Source organism: Peromyscus eremicus, chromosome 4 (genome assembly GCF_949786415.1).
Source record: "Peromyscus eremicus chromosome 4, PerEre_H2_v1, whole genome shotgun sequence".
Classification (NCBI taxonomy): domain Eukaryota; kingdom Metazoa; phylum Chordata; class Mammalia; order Rodentia; family Cricetidae; genus Peromyscus; species Peromyscus eremicus.
The window spans coordinates 104,885,652-104,911,867 of record NC_081419.1 but is presented as its reverse complement, the minus strand read 5'-3'; the positions used below and the strand labels follow the sequence as shown (position 1 = coordinate 104,911,867).

Sequence of the window (26,216 nt, the reverse complement as noted above, 5' to 3'; positions counted from 1 at the left end):
TATTATTAATACATATATATTTAAAATTGACACAATGATTGTACCTATTTATGTGTTTGGTACAAGTATACAAGTTGTGATAAAGAGATAAGGGTAACTGTTACATCTATTATTTCAGGCCTGCAGCATTCTTATGTATTGAAAATAGTAAAAATCCTCTCTACTAGTCGATTTGAGTAATCAGCTAACTGTCCTCAGCCACAATTACCCTACTGTGATATATATATTATATCCTATAATACCATGCATTAAAGGATTCTCCTCATATCAAACTTCATCCTGGTTCCCATTAACCACTTGCTTTCTATCCCTTCTTCCTTTCTTGAGCTCTGATAATTAATTACTACTTGTGGTTTGAATGAGAATGACCCTCATAAACTCCTATTTCAAATATCTGGTTTCCAGTTGGTGGAACTGTTTGGGAAGGATTAGGAGGTGCGGCCTTGAGGAGAAGGTGTGTCACTAGGAGTGACTTTGAGGTTTCAAAGCTCGTGCTTTTCCCAGTGAGCTCTCTCTCTGCCTCATGCTCATCAGAAGCAAGCTCTCAACTGCTCCTCCAGGGCCACACCTGCCTACTGCTGTGCTCCCCACCATGATGGCCATGGACTCACTGTCTGAAGCTGTCAGCTCCAATAACCTCTTCTATAAATTGCCTTGATCATGGTGTTTGTCACAGCAACAGGAAAGTAACTAAGATACAACTCTGGTCTCATTCATAATCATTCTCATCCTCATTTTGATATAATTTTTTGAGACATGGTATCATTATGTTGGCCAAGCTGGCTTCAAACTTGAAATCTCCTGCCTCAGCTTCCAGAGTGGCTAGGATTATATACATGCAATACCATGTTTAGCTAGTTATTCTCCACTTTTTTCAAAAAATATTTGTGTGTGTGTGTGTGTGTGTGTGTGTGTGTGTGTGTGTGAGAGAGAGAGAGAGATAGATGTGGGGTGTGAATATGTGCATGGTGACTATTTGTGTAAGTATGAGTATATATATCTATGTGGAGGTCTGAGGACAACCTTGGCTGTCAGTCCTAATCTTTTACCTTGTTTAAGACAGGGTCTCCTGTTGTTCGACACTATATACACCAGGTCAGATGGTCCATGAGTTTCCTGGGCTTCTCCTATTTCTACCTTTCAGTGTGTGCTACTGCATCTGACTTCCAGTAGGTTTTGGGAATCTGCGGTCAGGTCCTCACAATTGCATGGTAACATTCTGTCCACTGAGTCATCTCACTAGTGTTCTCTGCTTTGAGATCAACCTTTGCTTTGACATTCAAGTGAGAACATTCAGTATTTACATTAAACCATTCACTCCACTGTTATCTCCCTTCCATTTATGTCACTGTAAATGTATAGTTATTGTAAAGAATGAAAATAAACCCCACTCGAGGAATAGAAATGATAATACCAGCCTTCCAAATACTAGAAGCAAGAAGAAACTCCACATCTAAATTCCAGCAGGAAATTATTTCTAGCCTAATACTTTGTACTCACACTCTTGATCAAAGTGCATGGGTAAGGGGCTGGAGAGATAGCTCAGTGGTCAAGAATACTTGCTGGGCAAGCATGAGTTTGGATCCCAGCATCTGCACAAAGAGCTGGGGTATGGTCATGCTCATTGCCCTGTGGGGAGCAGACACAGGAGGACTAAAGGGATGTGCAGGCCTTGTCTCAAGAAACAAAACAAAAACCCCAAAACAAGCAAGCAAGCAAACAAACAAAAAACAAAACAAAATTTGTGAGAGTAAAAATGAAGATATTTTCAGTTATAGAAGCTCACACAAAAGTTACCTATGTATCTTTCTGCAGAAACTTCTGAAAGAAAAAGTTCCAGTAGAAGGAAGGAATACATGGAAAGACTATGGCGTGGGAGTTGGAGACATACTTCAAGACAAGAGAAAAAGTACAAGAAATTCCTAAGATCACTGTGTTGGTTTGAATGAGAATGGTTCCCATAGGCTCACATATTTGAATGTTTGGTCCCTAATTGGTACAACTGTTTGGGAAGGATAAGGAGGTGTGGCCTTATTGGTGGAGTTGTGTTAGGAGTGGGCTTTGATGTTTCAAAAGCCCATGTCATTCCCAGTTAGTTCTCTCTCTGCCTTATGCATGTGGATCAGATGCTACAGTTCTTAGGTACTGCTCCAAAGCTGTGCCTGCCTGTCTCCCTTTGCTATGCTCCCTGCCATAATGGTCATGGGTTCTAACCTGGAACTCTGATCCCCAATTAAATGCTTTCTTTTATAAGTTGCCTATCATGGTGCTTTGTCATGGCAATAGAAAAGTAACTAAGACAATGACAGTAACACAGTGGGCCTTAGAGACTAGTACATTTCAGGACAGGAGGCTGGAACATTCTGGGGTGGGACTCCCCAAGAGAGACTAAAGCCAAGAGACAACCATCATCGAAGACCTTTGTTTTGTCAGATTCAGGTATAACTCTGGAGTAGACTCAGGAAAAAAACAATAGTAAAGAAAAGTATTACATTTAGGATAAGCAAAGGGTGACCCTTTTCATCTAAAAAATTAGCAAGTAGAATCATAATCAATTCAGGATTTTATGGTTGGCCAAAGCATTGTGATGTAGCTATTAAGTGAATGGAAGGGAATTTTGTGTGTACCTGGTGTGTGTACCTGGTGTGTGTGTGTATGTGATGAGTATGGCAGTGTAGAGAACACCAAAAAATAACTGAGCTGGCTGGGGCATGGTGGCACACACTGAATCCCAGTGCTTGGGAGACAGAGGCAGAAGGATTTCTGTGATTTCAAGGCCAGCCTCTTTTCCACAGAGTTCCAGGGCAGTTGGGACTACTATAAAGAGAGACCCTGTCTCAAAACAAAACAAAAAACTGAGTTGAAAACTCAAGAATTAAGTGTAAATGTAAAAAAAAAACTAAAACACTAGATCAATTTCTGTTTGGGGGAAGGATATACAAAGTTGGCTCTCCCTGCTTCTCTTACAAGCGCTCTTTATAAGCACTGCAACAATTTATTATTCTCAGAAAAATAAAGTATTAACAAGAGAACTATAAAAATACAGGGTTTAAAAATATGACTTACCTTTCACAATGGATAATCATCAGAACCATCTCTCAAATATAACAGACCACCTATGTAGCTCACAGCAGTGACCATTACTAATACTGCTTTAGTCCAAGCTTTACCCCATACATAGAACTAAATTATACAACACACACACACACACACACACACACACACACACACACACACACACGTTACACACAAAATTCTCTTCCATTCATTTAATAGTTATATCACAAAGCTTTATCAGGTCAGATTAAACTTACATTATTGTGAGTACCCTGAAGCTTTGCAGAAATACATACAAAGTAAGCTAGAATTAAGGGGCTGTTTCAAAGGAATAAGTAGTATGAGAGTAATTACCTGAAGAAAGTTACGAAGAACTGTACCAGGTCCATAAAATTGCTGTGCTGGGAGAAGGCAATCTGTGGCAGAAAATAGCAGTGTAAAGTTACACAGGCTAGAAAATGGCACCACTGACCAGCCTCTGCTGCTTTTTAACAAAAGGGTCTCAGTTACGGTCTATAACCTGAACCAATAGGTTATCAGTTCTAATTCAGTAACTTTACTATGAATTAACAGGTTTTAGTACCAAGAATACAAAAAATTCCTAATGTATTTCAACACAAAGGAGCGAAAGAGGCAACATTATTTTATGGGGAAGAAAAACATTGCAAATTAAACTAATGCATAATGCTTTCTAAACCACTGGCTATATTGGTGGATAGATGTATCCATTGTATTGTGTATCTCCGAACTGTTTAAATATGGAAGCTGTAACTTTATATTCACACACTAATACCTACTACTGGCCTGATGTCACCAACTTCATAGGACCAGAGCTCTTATTGGGAAGATAATGGTACAGCTGAGATCCTTTATCTAAAATGTTTGGGACTACCAGGCAGTGGTGGCACACACTTTTAATCCCAGTTCCTGGGAGGCAGAGGTAGGCAGATCTCTGTGAGTTAAAGGTCAGCCAGGGTTACACAGTGAGGTCCTATCTTAAAAAACAAAACAAAACAATGCTTGGGACTAGTAAGTTCCAGATTTCAGGGTTCTTTTTTGATATTTGCCTAGACTTTTTCAGTAACTGAACATCTCTATTCCAAAAACTTGGTTCATATAATTTAATTTTATTAGAGATAGGATCTCAAAAGCTCAGAGTGCCCTTGAGTTCACAATTCTGCCTCAAGCCTCACAGTGCTGAAATCATAGGCTCACATCGTCATGCCTGCCTGGCTGACATGTTTTAAGCATTAGTTTTAGATTTCAGACTAGATGTGTTCAATGTATGTTCAAATGAAATAATAACTATGTAGATGGTAACTTTTTTTTTTTTTTTTTTTTTTTTTTACTAAAGATGGTAAGTAGGATAACAATCAGGAAGTTGAACCAGCAAGGTTGGTTCAACAAGTAAAATGGAACCCATGGTGGAGAACTGTGATCCAGTGGACTCTTTCCCTCCAACACACACATCAGAAACACACATGAATATAAAATAATAACAAACTAAACAAAACTTTAAACAAAATAAAGAAAGTTGATTGTTGTGGAATATTTGTTTAACCAGGCAAAGATGTGTTACTTTTGTTTATGTTGCATTTGTTTAATTATGTAAAGATGTGTTTCTGTTTCACCTTGTCTGCCAAAGGCACCTGATTGGTATAATAAAAAGCTGAACAGCCAGTAGCTAGGCAGTAGGGGATAGGTGGGGTTGGATGCAGAGAGAATAAGTAGGAGAAAGAGAAGAGAATGAAAGGAGAGAAAGGGGAGAAAGGCAGCCGCAAGCCAGCCAGACACAGAGTAGGACACACAGAGTGAAAAAAGGTAAAAAGCCCTGAGGCAAAATGTAGATGAAGAGAAATAGGTTAAAATAAGTTATAAGAGCTAGTGGGGCAAGCATAAGATAAGGGTGAGCATTTGTAACTAATAATAAGTCTCCGTGTCATGATTTGGGAGCTGGTTGGCCCAAAAGAAAGCCAGCTACATTTGGTGCCCAATGTGGGGCCTAAATTTCCATATAGGATCTGAGAAAGCTGAAAAACAAAACAATACAAAACAAAACAAACGACAACAAAAAAATGGATACCGCTCCTTTAAGAGGCTCTGCCATATAACAAGCACTTGAGCAGACAGCATGTTAAATAAAAACAGCAAGCTACGTAAAAATGCCTGACAGTGTGGGCACCAGCTACCTAGAGCTGGGACAGTTTGAATGCAGCTCCCAGTTAGACTCAGCTTCCAGTTGAATACAGCTCTTGGCCAGGCTGGAGGGGTGTAAAGCTTGGTTCTCATGGAACCAAGCAGGGTGAAGCAAGTAGCCAGCACAAAGCCATTTAGCAGTTTAAAGTTTGGCTTATGTGGTCAGAAAAGGCTAGAGACACACAGTAAAGACAGATCCAGATGGAAAAAAGCCTCTAAACAAGTTACAGTGTGTTTAAAAATGTGCATAGGCTTAGGAAAGAAAAGAAGATGGGTACAGATAGTCATAGAAAAAAGTAAAATAGTAAAAAAGCAAATAGTTTAAAAATAATAAAGTAAAGTCTTTAAAGAGAGAGTAAAGTGTCAGGCGGTGGTGGCACATGCCTTTAATCCCAGCACTCGGGAGGCAGAGGCAGGCGGATCTCTGTGAGTTCAAGGCCAGCCTGGGCTACAGAGTGAGTTCCAGGACAGGCTTCAAAGCTACACAGAGAAACCCTGTCTCAAAAAACCAAAAAAAGAGAGTAAAGTAATATAAAGGAAAAAAGCCATATAAAGATGGGAAATACACAGGGAGTCTGGATCCTGTATGGTTGTATTGACTTTGAATGTTTTGAATGTTGATCAGCAAATGACAGCTACTGAAAGACATGGGTTATAAAAGGGACTACTGAATAAAACCAGCCTAGATACTTTAAGAATGTCTTAACTTTAAAATGGAATTAAAAAAAAATGTATTGTGTTGGAGAAGAGGAAGCAAAAGGCTGTAGATTCCTTCAAGGTTAATAGAGACCAGATTTGATCAGGGAAGACCTTCTGAAAATCTTGGCTACAGACATAAAGAAATAAACCAAGAAAAACTACAAGACAGGTGACATACATACTAATCCCTCTGCATGAGAACTGTTCTGAGACTGGACAACAAATGTTATAATTAGTTTTTCCAGGACTTGATCATTATCTCAATTTTCTCAGGGTTCCCTAAAGACGCTGTTGCCCTCAAACAACAGGAAGCAGTCTAGAGAACACAACATCCACACTCCCAAGAGATGGGATGGGGTGGTTTTTGGTCATTCAGTGGGTTATGGATGTTTGTCATCATTTAAGGGGGATATAAGAATATAGGATAAAAATACAATGATTAACCTCACATATTTTACATTGGTATGGATTTTGATATATTGATACAAATTTAAATTTATTTTTTATACTGTATGAATGTTTCTACTCTTATTTCAGGAACTGCGCTTATACAGCTCATTTAAAAATGTAATGTATAATTAAATGCAGGTCAGTAGTTAGTCATCTATAACAATCAAACTTATAGTTATGTTAGGTATGTTTTCAAGATCATACAGAGATATATTTTAGATAGACAGATGGTCTTCAAATACTTCAAAGACCTACAGAATATGGCACTTAAAATATTTTGTTAACATAGGGCTTTTCATCACAGTGAGACATGTCCGCTCCTGGCAGCACCAATCTACTTCATAAAAGGATGATGGGCATCGAAGAACCTCCATATGGAGTTTGCTTTCAATGTGGCAAAGCTAGCCATTAAGGCAAGAAACTGCCCTTGCCTCAACTGCTGACAGTATACTATCCAAACTGAACAGGCAGAACACAAAGAAAAATGACTGTTGAACTTTGCCTAAACAAGGTGCGACAGTCCTTCAAAATTCCTGCTCCATAAAAAAGTCTGCCAGATATTTTAGGCTTGTAGGCTGAAGATGGATGCCTCAATGTTTCAGAGGAACCTTGGGTGACTGTCCAGGCAGCCAGATGTCTCTGTCATTTCTATAGTTTTGGAAGTGGTTATAGCTTATAGGAAGTGGCTTGCATTGCACTTTATATTTACTCATGTAATATTATAGCCTGGGGTATTTGATGGAGTTGAAGACTAGATATCTATAGTTACATTTTTCCTTAGAAATGAAAGAAGGTAAATTAGGTACAGAGCTTTAGACATATCAAGACAGGATAGGTACTATAGTGATTTCTCGGAATTTGCCAAATGCAAAGGAACTGGATGTTGTAAATGTAATTCTTACTTGATAACTGTTCTTATTGTATGTAGTTTATTGTGTTAAAGTTAAAACCTTTCCTTTTTATTTAGATAAAAGGGGGAAATGTTGTGGAATATTTGTTTAACTAGGCAAAGATGTGTTACATTTGCTATGCTGCATTTATTTAACTATGTAAAAATGTGTTACATTTGCATTAATTAAATAAAATTAACCTGTGCTCAGAGAGGTAGGGTTAGCAACTAGTTAACAACTAGTTAGCAACCAGTAATGTGGGTTTTTTAGCTGGGGCAGTATGGAAGGAGAGAGGCTTCGGGGACGCCAACTAAGAGAAAAAGTTAGTTGCTGCTCTAACTCTCTGAGTTTACAGGTTTTCACCCTAGCCTTTGAATCTTGAGTTTTGTTAGAATGATTTAGATTTTGTTAAAACTACCTTTAGTAGCAGCAACAGAGCCATTGCCTGGGGGGACAGAACTACCCCTGGTCTGCACCTTCCCTGAACAATGTCTATAGCAGTTAAGAACTGCACTGAAAACAAAAAACGAAAACCTTCATTTGGAAATGGAAGCTCTGGAGGTAGGCAGTGAGTTGGGAGGGATGTGGTACAGAAAAAGCAGTAGTCTGAAACAGACCAAGCTTATAAGGCTTTGTTTCAGATAATGATGCACACCAAAACCTGTGACTGTGTCTTTCAACATTAAGATTAAAGGAATTTGCCGGGCGGCGATGGCGCACGCCTTTAATCCCAGCACTTGGGAGGCAGAGCCAGGCGGATCTCTGTGAGTTCGAGGCCAGCCTGGGCTACCAAGTGAGTTCCAGGAAAGGCGCAAAGCTACACAGAGAAACTCTGTCTCGGAAAAAAAAAAAAACCCAAAAAACAAAAAAGATTGAAGGAATTTGAGCCAGCCTGGCTCCTGGGACTCAGCTGTTTCTCATAATCATCAACTGGAGCTAAGTGAAACTCATAGGCCCCAGCTGTGCAATACCTCCCTGTATCCATCTTCACTCGTCAAAACTCTGTATAAGCCAACACTACCACTATCAATCAGATAGTACAGCTTAGGAATGAAGCCATGCCCGCAATAACAATCCACAGGTCAAAAGACATTCCGGGGTCTGTGGTCCTGGGGCCCCACCAAACTGAGATTCTGGGAGGCCGCTTCCCGGTGGGCTGACACCCTGAACCTCAACTGCCACCTGCTGATCCTCTGAAATGTCCACCGGCACAGTCCCTCTCACTGCTTTGAACTACTTTCCAGAATTTCCATACCATTTTCCTTACCACATGTATTACTAACTTAAAAATTTTGGTGGTTTAAATGAGAATGGACCCCCAGAGGCTTATAGGTTGAATACTTGATCCCTAGTCAGTGGAAAGGAGGTGTGCCACTGGGGGGTGAGCCTTGAGGCCTGAAAAGCCCATGCTATTCCCAGTTAGCTCTCTATGCCTCCTATTTGTGGATAAGTGTTGTGTGATATTTTGATTGCATTCTGACACTCCCAAGACTGAGAATAAAATTTGCTTTGAATCAGAGGGCGGAGCTAGCTACTAGCTGAGCAAAATTAGCCATAGAGGTTTTGGAGGACTGAGGACAGAGAGACACAGGAAGTAGTAGGACGGGGTTTAGAGAGGGTCTCGGTCTTTTTGGATTGAGGAACAAGAAGGGGGCGAGTCACTGGTCACTTTGTCGCTATTTCTCTGATCATGCAGGTTCTTACCCCAATATCTGACTCCCAAGTTTTTACTGATAAAGAATAATTAGATAAACGTTTCACCTGGCATCCAACTCAGGGCACAAAATTACAAGGTAGCCACTTGCCCCTAGCTTTGGAACCCCGAGAGGAGCTGCTGCTGCTGCTGCTGGTTTTTCCTCTCTCCCCTAAGGCCCTCTGAGTGAGTCTGGGATTTTCCTGTTGCAGCCTCTCTACAACAGCCAGTTGCTACCTGTCCCTGTCCCTAAACTCCACAGATGTCTGGGCTCCAAATGCCGCCACAGTTAGCCACCTGTCAGCTGGCTCTGTTCTTCAGGCGCCCCATGCACTCATTTCCCACGCACATCCCCGTGTCCACCTTTCAGGAGGCTGGCTCCCTCTCCATGTGTTACGGACTTCCTCTGCATCCCCTTCTCAGGCTGCTGCTACACCAGGACAGCAGCCTCAACACCTGATGGGGCTTTTACTGCTGTGGCCACTGCCACACATTCTCAGATCCCAGCTACACAAAAGCAGCTGCAGCTGCCCTCAGCCAGGCTGTGCACCATGTGTATTCTCTGCTGAGGCATGCTGCAGAGCCAGAGCCAGCCTCACACTTCACAGTCATTATCAGCAGATCTGCTGAGACACCTGGGAATTCTTTAGTAGGGGAATTAGTTTATTTAAAAAAAGGTTTTTCCCCACATTAAGAATGGGGAACAATATTACAATGCAGTGAGTTAGGTCTCTGTATAGTTCCACAATGGATGGTTTGAAAATGGAACAATTAAATGAAAGGATAATCAACTTATCTGGGATTGACATAATGTCAATTATCGTCATTAATCAGTTTGGTAATTCATGTTTTATCCTTAAAAAAGTTGTTTGATATTGGTGACAAATATGAAAAATTGACTGGTAAGATATAATACTTAGAAAGACCTACTAATGAAACTAAAAAAAAATATTCACACACAAACAGAGGAGTTTAGAGCAGAACCTACTATACCATTACATTCTGAAACTGAAGAGGAGCAGCCCAAGGTATCAGAAAACCAACCTTAATTTACCAGTTACCATTCAAGAATGACCACTAGACAATAGGCTATTCAGAAGTTAACTGGGAACCTATAGAAATGTTAGATTTGAACAGATTTAAGGAAGCAATAGTTTCATATGGTATGCATTCACCTTTTGTAAAGCAGATGTTAAATTCATGGGCCAATTGGAACAGAATTATTCCACAAGACTGGAAAGATTTAATTACAGCAGTATTGGAAGCTAGTCCTCAGTTACAAGGGAAAACATGCTGGAGAGAGGAAACCAGGGTCACAGAACAATGAAGTAGGGCTAGAGGCATGGAAATTTCCAAAGAATAGCTTCTTGGTGAGGCCCAGTTTGCTGATTTGCAAAGACAGATTACATCTGATGACCATACCTTGGTCCTATGCTATACAACAGCTCTGAATGCTTGGGACAGGGTTGAAGAATCAGGAAAGAGAACTGAGTTGTTTACTAAAATTATATAAGGCCAAAAGAAGCCTTCACTGATTTTTTTTTTTTGCAAAGGCTGACTTCAGCTATAAATAGAATGATATCAAATCTAGAAGTTACACAAATATTAATTGAATCCTTGGCTTTTGAAAATGCTAATTCAGAATGTAAAGGGGGTAATTAGGCCCTTAAAGGCAAGATCAGCACCAATAGATGAATGGATTAGAAATACAGCTGATATTTGTTCTCACATTTATGATAACACTTGGATAGGAAAAGTGATTTCTAAAAATTTTAAGAAAAATCAAAAGGTTAGATGTTTTAATTGTGGTAAACAGGTCTCCTGAAAAGAGATTGTAGGCAAGACATTTCTAGGAACCATATTTTTTCTAGAGATAATCCAAACAGAAGGCCCTAGCCTTCTGGAATATGTAGAGGGTGTGGCAAAGGCTGGCATTGGACTAATGAATGCAGATCAACATGGGACAGACAAGGTAACCCTTTGGCATCGGGAAACACCTTAGGGGGCCTCTTGCAGTCCTTCATGTCAAATTTGGTTCAATCATTCCCTGTCAGCATTGGGGAAAACCCGACAGAGAAATATTAAAAGATTTAATACCTGTTAAAAACCATACTGCTCTGAATGACAGAACCACTTCATTTGATAAAACAAAATTTTCAGAAGAGAGCATAAAACAAGTATTTTCACAAACTTCTATAAATGATCAAAGACCAAAGTTAAAAATACAAATAAAAGGTATTGAAATTGAGGGTTTGGGGCAGATGTAATAATAATTGCACAAAAATCTTGGCATCCAAATTGGCCTTCAGGAGGTAAATGTTCAGCTTCTAGGGATCGGAACTTTTATCTCACATAAAACAAAGTGAAGATGGGTCAGGCATATAAGGCCAGAAGGACAAGGAGGAAAATTAAAGCCATAAATGTCTAACATAGCAATGAATTTATGGAGACGTGATTTGTTATGTCTATTGGTTATCTCTAAGGTGTAAATATTACCATTGAACCCTTGGGGATATGTTGTCTTATTATTGTGGTTTGTAAGCTTTACAGCTAGATAGAACTTTTAATTGCTTTTTTCCCCCCTTGACAGTTTAGTACCTTCCCAATTACTCTAAGCTGTATGTCCAAAGTATGTTGTATCTTCAGCAATAGGGTGTTACCTTAAAGTTCCTGGAGGTAACCAAAGGCAACAGCAATAGGCTATATTGCTGAAAAACCCAGATTAACATCCCTCCAATCTCAGAAACAAACCATAAACTAACGTATGCTTCTGAGAAAAATATTAAAAGGCATTATGAATAATAGTCACTGACTGTTCAGGTTGTACATAAGCAGGGCACAACAACTGTTGATCTTTCAAAGGTACCAACAGCCCTTCAATTAAAATGGTTAACTGACAAAATCCCTGTCTGCATGGAACAATAGCCTTAGACATCAAAACAGTTACAAGCCTTAGCCGGGCAGTGGTGGCGCACACCTTTAATCCCAGAACTCGGGAGGCAGAGGCAGGCGGATCTCTGTGAGTTCGAGGCCAGCCTGAGCTACCAAGTGAGTTCCAGGAAAAAGGCACAATGCTACACAGAGAAACCCTGTCTTGAAAAAAAAATTACAAGCCTTGCTAGGCAGTGGTGGAGCACACCTTTAATTCCAACATTCAAAGAGGCAGAGCCAGGCATATCTCTGTGAGTTCGAGGCCAGCCTGGTCTACAGAGCGAGATCCAGGACAGACACCAAAACTACACAGAGAAACTCTGTCTCAAAAAACAAAAACCAAAACCAAACAATAACAACAACAAAAATTACAGGCCTTAGAATAGTTGGTACAGGAGCAGCTAAATGCTCAACACATTGAAGAATTGACTAGTCCTAGGAATTCTCCTATATTTGTCATTAAAAAGAAATCTGGAAAATGAAGAATGGTAACAGATCTAAGAGTTATTAATAAGGTGATTCAGCCATGGATTCTTCACAGCCTGGAATTCCCCTGTCTTCTCTATTACCTAAAGGATGGTCTATTATAGGGATTACTTTAAAAAGTGCTTTTCACTATACCTTTACAAAACAGGATAGAGAAAATTTTGCCTTCATAGTGCCTACTTATAATAATTCTCAGCCTGTTAAGAGATATCAATGGAAGGTTCTCCCACAAGGGATGTTAAACAGCCCCACCTGATGGGGAATATTATTTTAAGATGTGCTACTTTTGTTTATGTTGCATTTGTTTAACTCTGTGAAACTTCCTCACTTTGCCTATCTAAAACACCTGATGGTCTAATAAAGAACTGCATGGTCAGTAGCAAGGCAGGAGAAAGAATAGGCAGGACTGGCAGGTAGAGAGGAATAGAAGGAGAAATTGGGAAAATCAAGGAATGAGAAAAGGAGGAAGACGTCAGAGGCCAGCCACCCAGCTACAGAGCCAGACATGGAGTAAGAACGAAAGAAAAGGTATACAGGAATAGAGAAAGATAAAAGCCCTGAGGCCAAACATTGATGAGATAATTTAAGAAAAGCTGGCTAGCAACAACCCAAGCTAAGCCTGAACATTTATAAGAATAAGCCTCCATGTGTGATTTATTTAGGAGTTGGGTAGCAGGCCCCCCAAAAGAGCAAAAACAACCAACAACACCCACTCTGTGGCAATGTTTTGTACGACAGCTGTTGGAAATGATTACAGTTTCCTCAATCTAATTTACCATTATATGGATGATATCTTACTAGCTGATTCAAATGTAGATACTTTAGAGAAAAACGTTTGAAGAAGTAAAGGAAAATTTTGCCTTGTTGGGGATTACAAATTGCTCCTGAAAAAATACAAAGGGGAGATACTGTTAATTACCTAGGATATAAAATAGGTTTACAAAAAATTCAACCCCAAAAGGTACAAATCAAGAGAGATCAATGACTTTCAAAACTGACTCTTAATGACTTTCAAAAATTGCTGGTAGATATTAACTGGGTATGACTCACAATTGGATTAACAACTCAAGAACTGAGTAATTTATTTCAAACCTTAAAAGGTGATGTGGACTTAAATAGTCCAAGAAAATTATCAACTGAAGCTGAGAGAGAATTGGCTCTGGTAGAAAAGAAATTACAGGATGCACAAGTGGATCATTTGGATCCAGAGCTTGACTGCATTCTGGTTACTTTAACTTCTATGCATTCCCCTACAGGAATTTTAATGCAGAGAGAAGATAACATCTTAAAATGGATATTTTTACCATACACACAGTAAAAAATTAAAGATCTATGTAGAAAAGATTTCTGAGTTGATTCTAAAAGGAAAATTGAGACTTCATCAATTAGCAGGAATAGACCCATCAGAAATTGTAGTACCTTTTCCTAATGCTGAAAGTTCCTCTTTATGGACAGAAAATGAACATTGGCAAAGAGATTGCAGTATTTTTTTTTTGGAGAGATTAACAGTAAATATCCTCAAAGCAAGAAAATTCCATTTATAAAGAGAACTAACTGGATCCTTCCTCACACTGTACAGGGAACATCAATTTCTGGAGCTCCTACATTCTATAATGATGCAAACAAATCAGGAAAGGCAGGTTGTAAATCAGGAAATTTGAATAAAGTGGCTCAAAGACCTCATGATTCTGTTCAAAAGTCAGAATGACATGCTATTCTCATGGTATTATTAGATTTTCCAGAACTTCTTAATAATTTAGTTACCAGCTCTCAATATGCAGAAAGAGTTGTTTTACATACTGAAACTGCTGAATTTATTCTAGATAACACAGAATTGACTTTGTTATTTATTCAGTTACAAGAAATAATCAGAAATAGATATCATCCCTCATAAATAACACATTATTAGGTCCCATACAGGTCTACCAGGCCCTCTAGCACAAAGTAATGATGAAATAGATCAACTATTGGTAGGAATTGTGTGAGAAGCCTCAGAATTTAATAAAAAACACCATGTCAATAGCAAGGGTTTGAAAAATGATTTTTCCATCACTTGACAATAAGCCAAGGAAATTATAAGAAAATGTCCTACTTGTTCCTTGTATAACCAGACTCTACTATCTTCAGGAAGTAACCCAAAGGGTATTCAAAGAAATGAAATTTGGCAAATGGATGTGTTTTATTTTCTAGAGTTTGGAAAATTAAAATATGTACACCATACCATAGATATATATTCAGGATTTCAATGGGCAACTGCTTTAAGTTCTGAAAAGGCTGATTCTGTAAATACATATTTATTAGAAGTTACGACCATTATGGGGATACATGTACAAACTAAGACTGACAATGCTCCAGCATATGTCTCTAGTAAAATGAAACAATTTTTGCATATTACAATATAAAGCATAACAGGGCAAGTAGTTATAGAAAGATCTACTCGAACTCTAAAAGATATGCTTAATAAACAGAAAGGGCTAATAGAGACCCCCCCCCGATAGATTGCACAACGCTTTATTAACTTTAAATTTTAAAATGCTAATGAGAAAGGAACAACAGCTGCAGAGAGACATTGAATAACAGAAAAGACTGCTGAATTAAATCATCCTGTATGCTTTAAAGATGTGTTGACCTCAGAATGGAAACCAGGATATGTGTTATGTTGGGTAAGAGGTTTTGTTTTTGTTTCCATGGGAGAAGAAAAGCTATGGATACCATCAAAATTGATAAAATTGACTCGAATAGGAGAGACCTCTTGATTAGAAGAGGCGATAGTTCATCAAACTGCATGGCCATTCAATCTAAACTGACTTGCAAGACTAACAAAATGCTTTTCATTTGATCAGATATAACTTTCCAAAAGGGAAACTCCCCAAATTAGGGTTGGGGCACAGTTTTGTTTTTGTCTTTCCAGGAGAATGAAGGCATCCAAATACAGAATCTGAAGACCACTGGACAAATGAGACACGTGAAGAAAAAGGACAAATCATCCAGAGAAAATGTCCCAAGAAAAAGAGTAAACTGGCCTATTGGTATATCCCATTTCCAACAGGATAAAATTTCCTAAACCTTCCCAAATGTTTGTTTCTGCTGTTCTCTACAGACATATAAGGCAGATGGTCTTTTTGCAGTCCCAGTCCAATTAAAAATTAAAGCTGGCTTTGGAGTTGGAGCATGGCTCTCTTCTTCTCTAAACCCAAGCATGCTTGTTCAAAGGAAAATTCAGAGTGTCAGAAGAGCCACCTGATATAGGACAGAAGAAAAACCAAAATTAAGGGACTATTGTATTGCCACTAATCTCTTAATTCTTTGGTTTTATTTTGACTCTTTAAAACTTTTCTTAAGGTATAAATAGTATTTTAAACTTTATAAAATTAATATATATTATATATTTATATTTTAACTTTTGTCATGATATTAATGGCCGTATAGAGAACTAATTCTAGAAAAAGGCTTCATCTAGCTTCTTATACATGATTTCAGGTTTGAGGCTCTATCAGCTAACCAGGAATTAAGTTTTTGTACTCTGGATGTATGTAACAAATTATGGTCTTTTACCTTCTTTGAGATCTGCTGCATATGACATTTAAAATGTTTAAGTTTTCTGCAGTGAAGCATGACCATACCTACCAGCGAACTCTAAAGTCTCCAAAAGGAGAATTGGGCCCCACAATAACAATGCCACCTGGACTATGGTAATGCCACTAAGCTGACTAACACCACCTAAAGATTGGCTTTGAACTACAAACTGCTCAGGACAATTTTAAGGTAGCTAGCTGAGATGGTCTAGCCTCACAGACTATTCTAGCCAGGACTTGACATAAGTCCTGCATTTTCCCATTACACAGAGACTGGACAACAAATGATACAGCTAGCTCTCCCAGGACTTCACAATTATGGTCACTCCTAGACAGCAGGAAGTAACTTTAAGAACAGAACGCCCATATTCCCAAGAGGTGGAGTGGGTGGTTTCTGGTCGTTCAGTGGGTTATGGATATTTGTCATTATTTAGGTGGCTGGTTACAAGTTGTTATTGGTCAAGAAAAAGGTGAACAAAGAAGATTAGATTCTGGGATCTTGTTCTAAAAAGAAAATGGAGGAATATAGAAATAGAATAAAAGGGTAGATTGTTGAATCTACTTTTAAACCAAAAAAGCAACTACTAGTCTTAAATATTTTACATTGATATGGATTTTTGTATATTGATACAAATTTGAGGTTATTTTTTGTTATACTGTACATATGTTTCTATTCTTGTTTAAGTTTTTTTATATTGATACAAATTTAAGGTTATTTTTCTTAGAACATACTGTACATACGTTTCTACTCTTGTTCAAGGTATGGTACCTATACATTTAGGAATGTAATATAAATTTCTAGTCCTTGAAAGTTATTACAAACTATTTAGGATAATAAAACAAGTTAGTAGTTAGTCACCTATTACAATCAAACTTGTAGTCAGGTTAGGTATGTTTTCAAGGTCAAACAGAAATATATTTTAGATAGATAGGTGGTCTTCAAACACTTCAGAGATCTACAGAATATGACATTTAAGATGTTTTAATAACATAGGTTCTTTTTTTTTTTTTAATGACAATGAGACATGTCTGCTCCTAGAAGCACCAATCTACTTCAGAGATCATGAGCATCAAAGAAACTCCATACAGAGTTTACTTTCTTTGTGGCAAAAGTTAGCCAGTGGGCAAAAACCTGCCCTTGTCTTGACTGCTGATAGTATGCTATCCAAATTGGACAATCAAGACTCAAAAGAAAGTGACCATCAAACTTTGCCAAGACAAAGTGGAACAATTCTTCAAAAATCCTGCTTCACTATGTCTGTCAGATAGTCTAGGCCTGAGGGCCAAAGATGGATGCTCCAACATTGCAGAGGAACCTTGGGTGACTATCCAGGCAGCCAGCTATTTCTGTCATTTAATTTTGGAAGTTGTTTGCTCTGCACTTCCTGTTTACTCAGGTAATATTATATCTTCAGGTCTCTGATGGAGTTGAAGACTAGATAGTTATGGTTTTCCTTGTTAACAAATTCAGAAAAGAAACTTACAAAAGAGGTGTAAAGTGTATAAGATTGAGAGACATAAAAAGATAGTTTGGGGTTGGAAAATATAAGTTAGGATAGAAAGTTAATTAGGTACAACACTTTGGACTCACAAAGATAGGATAGACAGTGGAGTATTTTCTCTGAATTTGTCAAATGCTCATGGACTAGATGTTATTAATGTAATTATTGCCTGTATATATTTATATATAGTTATTGTACATATTGTATATAGTTTTACTATGTTAGTTAAAACCTTCACTTTTTATTTAGACAAAAAGGGGAAATGTTGTGTAATATTTAGTTTGTGTTCTGACAAATAAAGCTTGCTTGGAGTCAGAGGGCAGAGCTAGCCACTAGTTAACCATAGAAGTCTGGGGGTCTGTATTGAGAGGAACAGGAAGTGATAAGGCAGGGAGAAGACAGGATCTCAACTCTTTTTGGACTGGAGGAAGGGAAGAGGAAGGAAGCAATTGTGGCTACTCTCCTGCTTCTCTGATTTTTCAGATTTTACCCCATATCTGATTCCTGGTTTTTATTGATAAAATTAATTAGATTTACACTTCAGCTAGTTGTAGTGGTGGTACATGCCAGTAATTTGAGCACTTGAGAGGTAGAGGCAGAAGGATAAGGCGTTTAAAGTTATCTTTGGCTTGATGGTTAGTTGGGGGCTAGCCTATGCTATCATGATTATCTTGTTGCCAAAAAGATAGTTAAAAATGCTGGGGAAAAAAAGAACTAAATTCTCTTACCCTAAAGCTCTTGTGCCAACAAAGATGCATCCATCCCATATACATTTACAGAGTACCTAAAACTACTCAATTCTACACCAGGACATAGAATTTATCTTGAAGATACTGGAATATAAAATATAACTGCCTACAAGGAACTATTTATATAATAAAGAACAGACAAGCGTGTGGCTATGGGGAGCACGTGCAGAGGAATGTCTATGGGAGGTATCTGAGGGCCATCAAGAGGATGCTTCCACATTCAATCCAGTCTGCACTACATGATGCAGGTGGGGCTACCTCTAACCAATACTGCCAACCATTGCCACAAAGTTCTTTTTGAAACACTGATCTATGTTCATTTCCTGACTTAAAATAATTCAGTGACTCTTGGTGGTTATCAGGAGGCAGTTTACATTCCTTAGCTGAACCCTTAAGTCTCTTCATGGTAGCTCTATCAGCTACCATTTTTTTTTCTTTTAATTTTTAGATATGTCCCCAAGTTTTCTCTTAACCTTCCTATGCAGCCTTTGACCCTCCTACCTCTACCTCCTGAGTGCTGGGATTACATGAGTGTGCCACTACTCTCAGTTTGTACTGTGCCTGGGATGGTACCTAGGGCTTTCTGCATGCTAGGCAAGCATTCTTTCAACTGAGCTACACCCCAGCCCAGCTCTTAGCTTCTTGATCACAGGTACTATCAATTCTGTTGAACTCTTGTTTCTGAAGCAATTGGCCATTCTCTCTTCCCAATACAAACATTCCCACTGCCCCATCTATGTTTTCTTAGGACTCAGTTCTGATGTTACTTAGGGAATATGGGCATTCTCCCCCGCCACACACACACCCCCCTCGCCGCTACCTTGTAACTTTGAGGAGCATGCAACACATCTCCAATACCTAACACTGAAAGGGTACTGCTATCCTCTATGGCTGCTACTCTGAATCAGAAAGGCTTCTGGCTGCAGAAATCAAATGGATGAGGCCTGCTGTAGACAAAGATTCACTCATTCCAGCCAGGTGATATTCCCAGATAGTGTGGGTTGAGCAGAAAGACAGGGTTCAGATAAAATGATAGGGACAATGGCAATAAAGAAAAGAGCCGTTTGTGCTGCCACATGCCTTAATCCAAGTAAGCTAGAAATTAATCTTTAGCCATTAATCCTTAATCCTCAGTAAGCTAGAGGAAATTTTCAAGAAATACAAAGTTGGGGAGACGGTTAACAGGGTAAAAAATTTTAAAAGCCAAGTGTGTTGCAGACATCAGAAGCCCCAACACTAGGTGGGGGGCAGGCAGTAGGGTAAGCTGGGGCTTGCTGACTGCCAGCCTAGCTCCAGGTTCTATAAGAGGTCCTGTCTCAAGGGAGTAAAGCAGAATAAAGCACAATTCCAAAATCATTCTCTAGCCTTTCTGTACATACAGGTGAACATACATTCACATGTACAAATATACCACATATATATACACCACACACACATCCCTCCCTGGGGCAGAGATGTATCTCTTTGCAGTAGGTGATAGTTAATGCAGAGACTTTTAAATGGCCAAAGCTTATAACAAGTGACTGCTGTGTTCACCCCTAAATGAACTTCTATATCACCCCTTCCAACCTTAAGGGAGCACTGTAGAAGATGGGTAGAAAGAAGATAAGAACAAACCTGAGGACAGGAAAAATGATGTGAAAGGCTGTCTCCTGGACATGGGATGGCTGGTGCATGAATGAATTCATAGCAGTGGTGGTTACCTGATTCTATCATGGATGGGAAAGGGACTCATGAGGCAGTTAAGGCTAGGGAAGGGAGAGACATATTCTTCAGTAGCATGGCCATTTTTATTTAAAGATTTTTTAAAAATTATTTTTAATCATGTGTATGATTGTGTGAGTACATACATGCATGTACAGGTGCCCAAGAATGCCAAAAGTGTTAGATACCCCTCGAGCTGAGTTACAGGCAGTTGGGAATTGAACTCCGGTCTTCCGGAAGAGTAGTACATACTCTGAACCACTGCGCCATCTCCAAGCTCCATTTATTTTCCAGCCAGGGTCTTATTCTGTAGCCCAGATAGGTCCTGGGACTTAATATGCAGCCCAGGTCCACCTTAGACTCCTGGCAATCCTTCTCAGCTTCTCAAGTTCTGAAATTATAGGCATAAACTACCACAACAGGCACTATAATTTTCTTTCTAGCATATTAAGGCTTTATAATTCTTAAAACTCCTGAGGTACAGGTAATCCAACAGGTGGTATGTATGTGCATTACTGCTATGTGATAAACATAAAAAAGCGTATATTGGGATTAGGGTGTAGCTCATGGGACAGTACATGTCTAGCAAGAGCTGGGTTTAATTGTCAGCACTGCAAATACACGAGTAAATAAATAAATGTACATATATCTGACTATTCATGATAGCTAAACGCTGAAAACAAGCCAAATACCCCCAGCAGATAAATGAGTAAACAAAAGATGGTATAACACAGATGGAATAATCTTCTACTTTAATAAAATACTGAAATAGACTAAACATGAATATTGAAGCCAATCATAAATGACAGGTGTGTATGATATTTAGTAGTTGGCAAGGGATGGATGCTGTGGATATTGCTTTGTATAAATAAAATGTTGATTGGCCAGTAGCCAGGCAGGAAGTATAGGCAGGACAAGCAGAGAAGAGAATTCTGGGAACAGGAAGGCTGAGTCAGGAGATGCTGCCAACAGCCGCCATGACAAGCAACATGTAAAGATACCGGTAAGCCACAAGCCATGTGGCAACTTATAGCAAAAAGCCTGCCATGGCCATACAGTTTGTAAGAAATATAAGTCTCTGTGTGTTTATCGGTTTGGGTCTGAGCGGCTGCAGGACTGGCAGGTGAGAGATTTGTCCTGACCACAGGCCAGGCAGAACTGGAGAAAACTTCAGCTACAAATGGCGCCCAATGTGGGGCAAGAGTGTCCACCTAAAACCTGAGAAACAAGATTGTAAAACTGAGCTAAAAACAGCTTCCTAGTTAGCTCTCTCAAGGTAGAGGCAGCCTGCAGGTTTGAGCTACTATGGCGTCAGTATGGCAGGAATGAGATGTCTACAAGCGGCACATTACTCTGTGTGGTGGATTTAGTCTTTGCTAGTACAAAAAAATAAAAAGTTTCTGGGCTACACGCTGCTTTGATAGAAGCATAGAACCACTGTTTCTAAGAGTTGATGGCTCCCAGAGCTGGCGGTAAACGTACCACCGCCATGTTGGGAAGCTGAGGTGGGCAGAGCCACCAGCCAAAGCTGCTATTTTAGCCGTAGTAATGCTGCAGTTTAAAACAATAGATTCACAATAAGACAGATTCAGACAAGACTTTAAATGGAACAAGACTTTAAATGCTTTACAATGTGTGTAAAAATGTATGTAGGCTTGAAAGAGAGAGAAAAAGGAATATATACAGTTATATAAAGAAATACATAGTTTTTAAAAATAAAGTCTTTAAAGAGACAGTAAAGGTAGTATAAAAAATAAGCCATGTAGCCGGGCGGTGGTGGCACACGCCTTTAATCCCAGCACTCGGGAGGCAGAGCCAGGCGGATCTCTGTGAGTTCGAGGCCAACCTGGGCTACCAAGTGAGTTCCAGGAGAGGCGCAAAGCTACACAGAGAAACCCTGTCTCGAAAAACCAAAAAAAAAAAAAAAAAAAAAAAAAGCCATGTAAAGATGGATATTACACAGAAAATCTGGATTGTGTTGTCTTTGGGATTTTTAACTGCAGAAAAACATTGGATTGTAAAAGCTGTTGAGTTAAACCAATATGTATATTTTAAAGGTACCCTGACTTCAAAATTTGGATGTAAGGATATGTTGCTTTGAAAAGGAGGCTCCGCTTTTGTTTCCACAGAAAGCCAGAGGCTATGGATTTGTTCCAGATTAAGATACATCAGGTTTGACAAGCCAAGACCCCCTGAAAGGTTTCCGATGACACCATGGCCCAGATGATCCAACATCCAGAATGGTTTCAAGGCAACTGGCTCAGACGATACACCCTCACGGACTACTCCATAATCCTAAATTTTTCTTTGTGTCCCCATAAGATACAGCGCCCCCTTCCAGCAGGAAGTAGTGAGAAGCTACACCCAAATTCCCAAATATACCAAACTGGCTTTGGAGATGGAATTGGCTCACTCCTTCTCTAAACTCAAGCATATTGCTTAAAAAAAAAAAAAAAAAGATTCTTCTGTCCCATATCAAAAGAGCCCTCTGGTGTGGGACAGAGAAAAACCAATATTTTTATTTAAAACAGGTTGATTATAAATGTAATCTCTTTCTAAAGAAAATAAGGGGATATGATATGGATATGATAGGATGAAAGGGTAGATTAATGAACCTACTTTTAAAGAGCAACAACTTGTTTGAAATGTTTTACATTGGTATAGATTTTAGTTTATTGATACAAATTTAAAGTTAATTTTGTTATACGGTATGTGTATTTTTACTCTTGTTTAAGGTATTATGTTTATACAACTCATTTAAATTGTAATGGACCAATTAGTCTTCTATGATAGTCAAACTTATAGTCATGTTAAGTTTTCTAGGTATACATAGATATATTTCATATAGATAGATAATCTTCAAATACTTCAAAGACCTACAGAATATGGCATTTAAAATATTTTTAAAAATTTAGACGTTCTGGACAGTGAGACATGTCTGCTCCTGACAGCACCGATTTACTTCACCGATTTACTTCAGAGAGGAGGATGGGTGTCGAAGACACTCCATATGGAGTTTATCTTCTTCTTGGCAGAAATAGCCATTTGGGCAAGAAACTGTTCTTGCCTGGACTGCTTAATCGACTGGACATGCAGGACCCATAGGAAGGTGACCACTGAACTTTGCTTGGCAAAATGGTCCTTCAGGTTCCTGCTTTGCAGAGGAAACTGCCAGACATTCTACAGGACACAGAGAAAAATGACTGAGAGGCTCTAGGCCTGTGGGCTGAAGACAGATGCTCCAACTTTACAAAAGAACTTTGGATGACTGTCCAGGCTGCCCGCTGTCTCTGTTCACTCTCACAAAACTCTCGAAAGTTGCTTACATCCTTCTCCCATTTCTCAGGTAATATTATATCCTTCTGAGGTCTTTGATGTAGTTGAAGACTAGATAGTTATAATTTTCCTCAGTTATGATAAGAGATAAGTTAGATATGAAACCTTAGACTCACAAATATAGGAGAGATAGGATATCTTCTTTAATTTTGCCAAATACAAATAGACTAGCTATTATAAATAGACCTGATATTGTAACTGTAATTCTTGCTTGATAATTGTTTTGTTATATGTAATTTTACTATGTGAAAGTTAAAAACCTTCCTTTTTGAAAAAAAAGAAAAGGGGAAGTGCTGTGGATATTGCTTTGTATAAATAAAATGCTGATTAGCCAGTAGCCAGGCAGGAAGTATAGGCAGGACAAGCAGAGAAGAGAATTCTGGAAACAGAAAGGCTGAGTCAGGAGATGCTGCCAGCTGCCACCATGACAAGCAACATATAAGGACACCGGTAAGCCACAAGCCATGTGGCAACTTATAGATTAATAGAAATGGGTTAATTTAAGATAGAAGAACTAGATAGCAAGAAGCCTGCCACGGCCATACAGTTTGTAAGCAATATAAGTCTCTGTGTGTTTACTCAGTTGGGTCTGAGCGGCTGCGGGACTGGCGGATGAGAGAGATTTGTCCTGACCGTGGGCCAGGCAGGACTGGAGAAAACTTCAGCTACAGATGGAGATATGGGGAATGACTAATGGACTTCATTTGGGAATGAAAATTTCTAAATTTGTTGTGGGAATGGCTACAAACTCTATGAATATCATATAAAAATCAATGAGCTTTTTACTTTAAATGGGCTGAGTTATATGATGTGTGAATCATATTTCAATAGATATAGCATATTTGAATGAATAATTTTCACATATCCTCTTTTGGATACAATAATTCTTTTAGCACCAATAAACATCACTCTAAAATCCAAATGAGTACCCTGTTTTCAAAGCTGATTCCATACTGCCTTCCCTTTTGAACACTGGCCTCTTACATGAAATACCGAGTATAGAGGAGGCTTTAATATTAGTTCCATGTTAGAATAACAACCTCTGTTGTAGTCAGTGGCAAGCCAGGGCCTTGCCTTTCCAGCTGTGGGCATGGCAGAAGCCATCTGAGTCTCTGCTTCTGGGGAGAAAAGTGAAGACAGCCTTTAGAAAGCCAGAGCTGAGGGAGAGCCCTCACCCACAACCGACCAAGAACTAGATGTTGCTGTCTGCAAAACATCAATTACCTCCTACACATAGCCTCTTCAGGCTGGGTGTTTATTTTTTTATTTTTTGTTTTTAATTGCATCTACAAAGATTTTTATAGTTACTTTCAAATTCCCTCAGCAGCTATGGATTTTGATCTGCTTCTAATACAGAAAGGAACCCTTAGATGAGCCCCTGGAGGAAATGGGAGTTTAGAATGGCCACTTTAAAAGCACCACTGTGGATAAGAACTTCTGGGTAAAGAATTAAGATTCCCTCAGTTACTGTGCTTTAAAAAAACGATGCTCAAAGTAAAAAGGTTTGTTTGCATGGAAATCATCATTTAGATATTTTCCTACAGTCTGCATTCAAAATGTCTCTGTCTTTACTATTAGGACAGCTGCTAATGTAGGTATGTGTATATTTAGGAGCCAGAGGAAAGCTCAAAGGAAAATACTGAAAAGCCTCCCTTGTAGAGAATATGATACATTCACCCAGAAATGCCAGCTCAGCCTCCACACAGCGCATAGCCATTGTTGAAATGCAGAGAATGGGTGTGTTAATAACCAAGAATACCGGCTTTCCTTGCATACATCTTCAATATCCTGAAAATACAGCAGTTATTTGTACCAGAGAAAAAGGCATACTTTGAAGAGAACTTACCCGTGCTTTTCAAAGAAAGCTTGGCTAACTCAATGCTGAGCACACCATCGTTATTTTCCAAGTACCCCTGAATGCAGCTCACAAATGGATCTTTACCAAGTCACTGATCCAGTCCAGATAAGGAACACCAAAAAGTCAGCGGAAAATTAACACCTCATTCAATCTTCAACGTACAATGATTACTTTTTAAAGTAAGTGTGGGCAAGAGCTCCCTCCAGAAGGCCAGCTCTAAACCATGCCAGTGACTTTCGGAGGGTGGAGCCAGAGGGCACTGGAAGGAAAAGACTAGAACTCAGTACTTAGCAATACCAGGATTGGCTCTACACAGAGCCACGTTCGAGGACGCCTCTTTCCAGCTGTGGAAGACAGCAGCAGCAGGAGCCAAATGCTCACTAACCATCTGAAAATTCTGTTTCCCAGCTCTGAGCAACAGTCTGGTGCTCAACTGCATTGTGCCCATGATGAGATCAGTATGAAAACAATCTAAGCTCAAATCAGTAAGTAAGTTTAATACAAACCAAGTCCAGTAGTTCATATAGCAATCTGACAGCAGGTGGAAAGATGGCCCAGCCATTAAGAGTATGTACTGCTCTGGCAGAGGACTGGCATTTCATTTCCAGCACACAGAATTGCCTGTTAAACTCAAGCTCCAGAAGATTTGACACTTCTGGCTTCCTCAAGCACCCACACACATGTGCACACATCCACACACATAGCCATGATTCCAAATAAAATAAAGCTTTAAAAACTCGCAACAAATGTAGATGACACTCAACTGAAAAGGGTAGGGAAGGAGAGGGAGGTTAATTGTGCTGACTGGAGCCTGGGCCTAACCTCCCCGGGATCTTAGAAATAATCTAAAGCCCTGATGATCTTACTCTAAATAATTGGTGGCAGAATTCCTATCTACCCCATATAACTCCCACTCCTGATAGGCATACCCTGTGTATCTCCCTTCTTCAGCATGGGTGGGCACAGACACATCTAAAAACAGAGAAGGCTTAGAAGTCAGACTCAGAAATTGTAAGAGAAACTTGAAGCTTTAGTATATGTATTCATTTCATGTATATGTGTATAATATCATATATAATGCTATAATATT

The 26,216-nt window shown here is 39.1% G+C and overlaps 1 protein-coding gene across 2 annotated transcripts in view; it reads right to left on the bottom strand.

Moving 5' to 3' along the window:
• Positions 1-26,216, bottom strand: part of Atrn (attractin) — a 149,644-nt gene that overhangs the window by 15,391 nt on the left and 108,037 nt on the right. Inside the window, exon 25 of one of the 2 annotated variants that reach the window (XM_059261444.1) lies at positions 3,412-3,473. In XM_059261444.1, coding sequence (XP_059117427.1) covers positions 3,412-3,473 — 62 coding nt within the window. Of the gene's footprint in view, positions 1-3,411; positions 3,474-14,295; positions 15,643-26,216 lie in introns of those variants that run through there. The other variant, XM_059261445.1, reaches the window with a different exon arrangement.